The sequence below is a fragment of the Castanea sativa genome, chromosome 9, assembly GCF_040712315.1.
Source record: "Castanea sativa cultivar Marrone di Chiusa Pesio chromosome 9, ASM4071231v1".
In the NCBI taxonomy this organism is placed as follows: domain Eukaryota; kingdom Viridiplantae; phylum Streptophyta; class Magnoliopsida; order Fagales; family Fagaceae; genus Castanea; species Castanea sativa.
Window position 1 is genome coordinate 39459215 of NC_134021.1, and position 9640 is coordinate 39468854.

Below are 9640 nucleotides of genomic sequence, written 5' to 3' on the forward strand. Positions count from 1 at the left end.
TTCTTGAACTCACTTTCGGCCAACTCCATTTTCCATTGGTAAGCACACTTGCACTTGCGACATAACATTTCCAGTTTAACTAGCACATACAGCATACAGCCACTCTGCCACCAAATTAAATCAAATAAAGGCTCTCTAAATCAAGAGCAATCCTCTCAGAAGCTTCATAAACAAAGTCACAACCTTAACGATTATATTTGGTAGCCATCATTTACTTTCAAATCAATAGCATTCAAAAGCAGAATTAGAATGTATACAATGGCAATGTGATAAACACAACTAATTTATTGCTCCCAATTTTATTGAAAAAGGAAATGGATCCATCAAGACTATCAATCCTTAAAAACAGAATGGTTTATTTCAATTTCCTATAAGATCTAAACTAGTGTTTTGATTTACAAATTCCCCACTCTTCCAATCCTCAGATAAACTGGAAACTTAACAACCTTCTTGTCCAATCCATCTTCATTCCAAGCATGCTTAAATTCCTCAATCACATCATCGCTCAAATGCTCTACACCCTTCTCCCTCGCAATTTGATAAGCTGACCTCGATCTAAAGAACGTAAAATAATCATCTAAATCCATCAATCTTTCTGTTACAAATTCAAATGGCCCAGTATGATCAGCTCCCTCCACGGGCTCAAATGGAAAATCGATGTTCCTATACATGTCGTCCATCAATTTATGTGATGCATCCCAATAAGGGTCCACAGAAACGAAATGGAAGGGTTTGAAGAGAGCCTCGACTGAATCATTAACTTTTGGCGGGGTGTAGCACCATGCAGCTATGACACCATGAGGTTTTTTGAGTACCCATTTCACTTGTTGGTAGAAATCAGGGAGGTCAAACCAATGGAGGGCTTGAGCAACAGTTACAACATCAATGCTTGATTGAGGTGCAACATTGCGTTCAAGCTCGGCACTAGACATGGTGGGAGGTGTAAGTTGGTATCTGACATTGGGTAGCCTTGGCGCGAATGAAAGCTGTTTTGGGCTTGTGTCCGTGGCTATGACATTCTTGTAGATCCCAGCTAGCTGAAGAATGAAATTGTAATTGAGCAATCAGCAATCAAAGCACTTATTTTTAAGGTATAAAGGTAGGCATTTATGTGGAACATGTAAGTAAGCTACATATCAGGGACTGTTTAATAACTCTTTTTTTTTTTTGAAGTTCTACTTAATGATGATAGCTCTTGCATTATGTTCTTAATACAATTTTATGCATGTTAAACATTTTCCTAACTTTATAACTGTTTAAGTATGCGGTTTTCATTTAACTAAAAGTTTGTATAATCGTTTAACTCTCTTGACACGCACAAAAAAAAAAAAGTGGGTTTGAGACTCAATATAAATTTTCTATTAGCTAGTCCTTATTCTCAATTAATTACTTAACAAAAAAAAAAAAAAAAAAGAGAAGTTGAGGTCTAAATTCTAATATAGCATACATCTTTTTCTCATAAAAACCAAAAAAAAAAAACCATGTATCTTCTGATTATTGTTATCAGTTATTACCTTATTTTGTTGAACATACAATTTTAAGGTACGGAAGAAAGAAAGGAACTCACAGATCGGGCGGCTTGGCCACTTCCGGTGCCGGCGTCCCATGCAAGATCGTGAGAAGGTGTCTTGGAAGCAATGAATTCAAACAATTGTTGAGGATAACTAGGCCGACCCTTTGCGTACTGCTCTGCCAGGTTAACGAACAATTCTGCCATCTCTCTCTCCAAGTCTTCAGATCGGATCTATTCAATCTTAGCTTCTTTTAAAATTTATATATATTTTAACAAACCTAAATAGCAGCCACATAGTTTTCTTTCTTTTTCAACTTTTTGTCCTTTTTTGTTTATTTCATACTATCCTATCGGCACGGCCCATGTTTAGGAAAAAATTTTGTTTGCGTTAGGCGCATAAGCCTTCCCCTTATAGATAGGTGGGCCCCACACTAGTGGGCCCAGCGGTCAGCGAGAGAGATATCTTATGCGCCTGGGGCATGAGATACTCTCTCCAAGTTTAGAGGCTTTTTTTTTTTTCTTTTTTTTTTTCCCCTAAAATTAGTCAAATCTATTTGTTAATATTTAGAATTACTATATTTTTTAATCCTAAAAATATTTAAGGGTATAATGAGATTAATATAAAAAAAATTTATTTCATTCACAAACGAATAAATTTTATCGAGTAATACTAGTGCCACATAAAATGGTATAACTGATATCACAATTCACTCACATGGTGAGTTGTGAATGGTAGAGGTGTGCTGATGAATGTGTATGGGGGACACATCTCTATCACTCACAACTCACCCATGTGGCGAGTTGTAAGTGATAGAAATGTGTCCTCCACATGCATTCACCATCACGAATTGTGGTATAAGTTGTGTCATTTTATGTGGCACCAACATTACTCAATTTCATCACACTCCGAATTATGATGAATAGGGGAAAAAAAGCTTCTAAGCAAGTGCATACTCAAAGGCTAATATCTAATTGAACACTTTCTATGTAATTGTCTAATGAGATTTATGTATTTGCTAAAATGTAGCAATATATATATATATTAGAAACAAACTAACTGTTAAATGCACACACACTCAATTACACTCTCACCAAGCTAAATGTAGCAATATGAAAGCTAAATTTGTAATGGTTTAAAAAAGAACAACCGTCATTGTAGTTGAATCAGTTGATGAATTATACATATAGGCATAAATGCACTTTTGGTCCCTATATTTTGGTTTTTTTCCATTTTGGTCTTTACATTTTATTTTACCACTTTTAGTCCTTAAACCAATTAACGCGTGACATTTAAATTCTTACCGTCACCCAACTAACAAAAAAGTTAACGTGGCTGACGAAGTGCACTGCTGGCACATTAAACGCTGATGTGGCCATTAAAAAAATATTAAAAAAATTTTAATTGGCATTTAAAATATGCCACTTCAGCATTTTAATTTTTTTTTTAAAACCACGTCAAATAAAAAAAATAAAAAAACTTCAAACCGAAAATAGTTAAATTATTATTTTTTCTTTATTTTTGGGAAGAGCACGAAGATCAGAACATATGTTCTTCATTTTCTTCCCCAACAATAGAAAGTGCTTTTTCTTCTTCTTAAGCCAGTGATCGGAGATTGAAAGCTCTAGCAAGATAGGATGGGTGGGTGGGGTCAAATTTGGGTTTGTGTTTGGTTGCTTTGTTTGGATTTGAGTTTTCTGGGTTTGCTGAAAATGGATTGTTGGGTTTGTGTTTGTTGTTTTTGTGTTTGGTTGACAAGAAATGGCAATAAAATGCTAGAAAATCTGGGCTCTGTTCACAACCACCAACAACCCACAATTAAACCGATCTCCAGCAAACCCAAAAGATCCAGAATACCCACAAGAAAAACAAACCAAAAACCTCATCAATCATCAAATCTCAAAGGCCAAAAATTCCAAAACCAAATCTGAAAATTCAACCCAGCAACAAACTGATTCTCTTAACCAGCATCCCAATTCGCTTACATCCAGAACGAAACTAAAAGTTGTGTGAGTGAAGGACTTGGCAGAGAGGAAATCAGAGAGGAGTCGGTGTGGTCGACGTCGTGAAGCCTCATTGCTCCTTCGCGAAAAAGCTGGCCGCCACCACCACCACTATCTCTCTCTCTAATTTCTCAAATCAACATGAAGAGTCTTGTGCGTTTGTGGGTATGGGTTGGTTTCATGTTGGGGAAGAAAATGAAGAACACATGTTTTGATCTTCGTACTCTTCCTAAAAATAAAGAAAAAAAAATTAATTTAACTATTTTCGGTTTGAAGTTTTATTATTATTTTTATTTGATGTGGTTTTAAAAAAAAATATTTAAAATGCTAAAGTGGCATATTTTAAATGCTAATTAAAATTTTTTTTAATATTTTTTTAATGGCCACGTCAGCGTTTAATGTGCCAGCAGTGCACTTCGTCAGCCACGTTAACTTTTTTAGTTAGTTTTGGGGACGGTAAGAACTTAAATGTCACGCATTAATTGGTTTAGAGACTAAAAGTGGTAAAATGAAAATGTAAAAACCAAAATGAAAAATAGCCAAAATGTAGGGACTAACAGTGCATTTACGCCTATACATATATTTAGGAAATTTGAGAAATGATTTGACAAGTTTCTAATTTTAATTTTATCTAATTGAACCCAGTTTTCCCTTGCCTCCTTCCCCCAATTAAATAAGTGTTAAATGGCGAAAAATGGGTACTTAAAAAACTTGGGACCCCCCAGCCCAAAGACAAAAAAAAAATAATAATAATAATAATAATGATTATATATATATATATATATATATATATATATTTTTTTTTTTTGAGTTGTGCCTTACTATTCCAAAAACTTAGACTCGCTCTCTTTTAATTAGTCTAGCCCAAGTAGCAACTATATAACCAACTAAAAAAAAACTTAATAAAAACAAAATTTTAAAATAAAAAATAAAAAATAAAAAATCATAGTCAGCCAGTATTAAAGTACTAGCATTAGTTGTTCTAAATGATAAATATTTAGAACACCAAATGATTCTAAAAAAAAAAAATTTAGAATACCAAAAACCAACACTACTATACAAGACATTTCAAATGCTATATTGAAGTAGCAAAAGTAAGTTTTAGTTTGTGAAATTTTTTTTTGTAACAGTTGATGCTTTTAAGAAACAATATTATTTTGTATGATTTTGTCTTTGTTAGTAAATGATTGCATTTTAATATATTAAGAAACAATAATTTTGTGTATTGATCTTGGTTGATAGTTTGTTAGTATTATATGGATTAGTGCCAGCTCAAGGCCTAGGCAACTTAGGCCTAGGCCTAAGGCCCCATAACCAAAAAAAAAATCCCTACTAAAAAAAGGCCCCATTTCCATTTGTAAAGGCCCAAAATTTTATAAAAATATAACATTTTTTAAATAATTAGTACTTTTTTTTAAAAGTGATGTTAAAGATACTATAAATTTTACTATAGATTTAAGTTTAAATTTAACTAACATGTCACCAATCACATAAAAAATTAATTCAAACACAAATAAATTAAGTTGTTGAATTTCATCAATTACAGTTATTATCACATTATATTGTGAACATTTTGCAGTATCTTTAGTATTTTTCTTTTTCATTTCTAACAAGGCTTCCAAAATAGGAGACCAATAGAAATTAAAACCAATTGAAACCCTAAAATGTTACAGAAAAAAATGCTACAAATGTGATAGATCATCAATGATGACTAATCTCCTCTAATAGTTTGAGATCTTAATTTTTGTAAACTAATATCCTACAAAGCCATGCACCAAATAATATTTATCTATCTCTTTCTCTTAAAAAGAATATATAAATTAAAATTTAGGTTACAGCCACTGTTTTAAAAACCGAACCGGACCGGCCGGTCCGACCGGTTCAACCGGGAAAACCGGTGCAGTCCGGTCCGGTTAAATACTTCAAAACCGGTCAAAAACCGAAAAACCGGGAAAAATTGGTCAAAAATCGGAAATTTTGAAAAAAACAGTTTGATTCTCGATTCGGTTTTTAAAACCATGGTTACAACTATACTTAACTATGCATAGTTATATATCCAAGCTAAAGTAGGTTTTAAAAAAAAAAAAAATATATATATATATTTTCTAGTTCTTTTTGTTTAAATTTATGGTTCAACTATGATATTCAATCCTCTGTATGAAATTAACCTTAGTTTAATTATTATTATTCATCAATTTCTGTATTTACATCAAATTAGTCTTAATTTAATTAGTATTATATATATTTATTTAATTAATGTTTATATATAAAAAGGCCTTATATAAAATTTCCGCCTTAGCCCCCAAATTTTGTTGGGCCGGCCCTGATATGGATACCTATTTAGATTTTTTTTTTTCTTATACTTCGGCCCCCTAGCTAGGTCTATACCTATTATTGAGGACACCATATTTATATTTCTTAAATTTTATACATAAGCCAAATGTTTAGGAATTTGTGAGATATAAAATTATATATTTGTCGTATCAAACACAATCGAAAAATTTTACATTTATCAATACTAATGGAGACTTACTTTAAAAAAAAATCCTTGAATTAATGCTAAATCCATTTAGTAATCCACAAATGGGCTGAATAATATCCATTTATGTAAAATGCAAACCATTGATCAAAGCAATAAAAGAATGTTCGTACAAATGTAAAATTAAGGATGATATATAATACCACATTATATTTCAAAATCATGTATCCAAGAGTTTGGCAATTTTGGATATATATTATTGTCAATTTCTTTAAGACTTTCTCCATTCTTACCGTGTATGTGTTAAAAATAATTAGTATTAGTAGTAGTAGTATATATATATATATTTCAATACCATGTACATTACAAATTCCATTTGTACTCTTATATCAGGACTAAACTACCAAACTTCTCCAATTCCCACTTCTTTAAATATTTAAGTTTCCATGCATTGATCTGCAACCGAAGATAAGGAAAGCAACAATTCAACATTGTCATCTGCTTCATTTTAAATTTTATATCTCTTCGTTAATGTGGCCCAACTTGCTAACAAAAATTACTCTGTAACATTACAAAGTGTTAGGAGCTTTACGAGTTGTTGATGATGGCATGAGGAATTTGGAGTTAGGGTTGTTCACCAAACCGCATAAACCACACAAACTGCAAAAATCATACCAAAACCATATTCAAAATGGCGTAACCGCACCGCACCGCACCACACTGCATGGTGCAGTGTGGTTTACAGTTTTATGATAAGAAAACCGCACAAACCGCATCGCACCGCACCCTCTCTATATATTAATATATTTAATTATTTTTAATATTAAATATATTATTAATAGTTTAATAATCCTAGTTTTCCAAAAAAAAAAAAAAATTTGATAACTCTAGCAAGTGTTGATTAGGAAAGCCAGCCCAAAATAAAGAAAAACTAGCTCAATAGTTTAAAACTTGGGACCAAAACAAAGGAAAAAATTAGTTTTGGGTTAGGTAGAAAAAACCCAAAATTTGAAAAATATACCAACTTCAAATCATTCAAACCGCATTTGATACACCGCACCGCATATGTGACCGCAAAAATGAGGTGCGGTGCGGCTATGGTTTTGGCTAAACTTTAAACTGCACCACACCAGACCGCACCGCATATGTGACCATAAAAATAAGGTGCAGTGTAGTTATGGTTTTAGTTAAACCGCACCGTAAAGTGCAGTACTAAAAATGGCCCAAAACCGCAACGCGAACACCCCTAATTGGAGTGCTTGGATAACATCAGGCCAATCACTTGGCTCAATGTTTTTTCAAGACACTAATGGCTCCTCATGCTTATTTAGTGAAGCTCTTAACTATTCTTTGAGGGAAACAAGTCCGATCTCCCTGTTGGATTCAGAATGATGAGCATGATGAGGGGCAGCATGTGGAGGCACCTTGCTCCACATGATACCCCAAGGCCATGGCAGAGGTGGGCCATGGTGGGCAGAGGATGGTTTTGGTGATGATGGGCAGCAGTAGGTGGTGTTGACTCTATGTGATTATGTATAGCATGGTGGCTTGGCTGATGGTTGCTTTGTGTGTGGGCTTGGTGGTTTGTGTGCAGGTTTGGTGGTTTGTGTGCAAGGCAATGCTGGGCTGCTGTGATGATCATAGGCTATGCAAGGCATTGGGCTGGTTGGTACTGGCAAAATGCAGGACTTGTGTGAGTGAGCTGATGACAGTTACTTAATGTGCTGCATATGGGCATGCTGTGTGAGCTGTGATGTTGATGAGATGGACTTGGGCAGGGTGCCAAGCCTTTTAAAACGTGATGGAATAATTATGTGTGGGATGTTGGAGCATGGGCAAAGGCCCTATGATGTGCTGAGTGATGGGCTGACATGTGCTGAGTGTGCAGCAGCAGTTATTAGTAGATACCAAGCAGTTCCTAGCTTGCTAGATGTTCAGACTTGCTGTGTAGGGGCTGAAAATGTGGAGAGCAAGCCAAGACAGTATCAGTTGGAGGTGTCCTAAGTCAGACCACATGTGGCAGCAAGTCCTGGACATGAGGCAGTTACTTGGCAGTAACTGCTGTGATAGTTATTTCTGTGTATTTATCCTAGGTTGTTGGGGTTGTCAACAACAGAGTGTGTATTTTGCCTTAAATAATTTTGTGTGTATTCTCTAGGCTTCCTTTGTACTTGAATATTGAGTAATAAAGGTTGGGGTTGGTGCCCTGTAGATATTGTGTGTGCTGTGTGTGTGCGAATTCCCTTGATAATTCTGTTCTAAGTGTTCTTACAGTGTGTGTGTGCGGTGTATTGGCTGAGACTAAGTCAGGGACTTAATACCATCACAAGCAGAAAATTTAAAAGAAAAATTGACCATGTAACACAAAGAAACCCTGAAAGAACAATTCATTGCAGGCATGGAGAAATATTAAAATTAATATATAGAATCCTGAAGAATGAGGGGTCCTTGTTAATTTGTTCAAGAACATCAGTAACTTAAAGATCTTGTTAAAAAAAAATCACCCACCATACATATGCAAAAGTCAAAATTTTCAAAATAAACGTGCAAGATGAAAAGAATCATAGACATAAAAAGCTTAGATAAATTTAGACTTTGGAAGAAAAAAACAATTATATAATCACCATACGTGAATGGATTGAGTAGAGACATTTACCATCTCAAGGGAAACTTGGTTCCCTCCTCAGTGATGGAGCAGCATATTGTGGAAGTGCCATCACTAAGGGGAAAAAATTGTAAAAATCAATAATAACAGGAGAAAAAGTCTTGTGCCAATTTTTTTTTTCCAAAAAGCAATCCTGATAACCAAAAAGGAAAAATGTTTCAAAACTAAAATCATATATGTATTACAAATTAACAATAAATATACAAAAGAGTATCTTAATTATGCCAAAAGAAATATATAGTTTCAAATAAATTTATGATAATCCCTATCACAAAACCAAAAACTAAAATATATAGAGTTTTCCCATCAAATCAAAGCCAAAAAAAAAAACCAATGATATTAAACGAAGGTAAAATACAGCCAGTGGTACTTGCTAGTTGGTAGGATGCATTTATATAAGGCGAAACTACACTATTGGTCCTTGAAGTTTACCTTGTGTGCGCAATTGGTCCCTCAAGTTTGAAGCGAGCACAATTAGCTCTTAAGTTTTAAAACTGAGTTGTATTAGTCTTTTTACTAACTGCTGTTAACGGTATTACTTATGTGGCTGACTGAACAATGACTTGGCATTTTTTTAATGATGTGACATGTTTTTAATTAAAAATAAAAAAAAAATAGTTTCCAAGTTAGATGAATTTGAAAAATCATATGTTTCCACTGTACAAATGTTCCATTTGCCAGAAACGGTTTGATAACTTAAGAGTTATATGTTCCCACTTGATAAAGCATTGAGATTGTTGTTCCCACTATATCCAATTGCTGTGCTCATAGACGAGCTGAAAAATGATGACATTCAGCTACGATTGAACTCGATTCGGAGGCTATCCACAATTGCACGTGCTCTTGGGGAGGAGTGAACCAGAAAGGAACTGATCCTATTTCTTAGTGAAAAAAAAAAAGAAGATAAAGCATAACCGCCGTCCATACAGGGGGCTGACGACGCCTTCAAATGGATTTGGTCAGAGAAGCAGTGCTATCACGC

General features: G+C 34.2%; 1 protein-coding gene across 1 annotated transcript; it reads right to left on the bottom strand.

The window, feature by feature from the left end:
• Positions 1-210: 210 nt before the first annotated feature.
• LOC142609418 (uncharacterized) lies at positions 211-1784 on the bottom strand. The gene is made up of 2 exons (XM_075781001.1): positions 1568-1784; positions 211-1037 (listed from the first exon to the last, which is right to left on the bottom strand). Exons 1-2 carry the CDS (start codon positions 1715-1717, stop codon positions 396-398), a joined length of 792 nt encoding a protein of 263 aa, XP_075637116.1. The 5' UTR covers positions 1718-1784; the 3' UTR covers positions 211-395.
• Positions 1785-9640: the final 7856 nt, after the last annotated feature.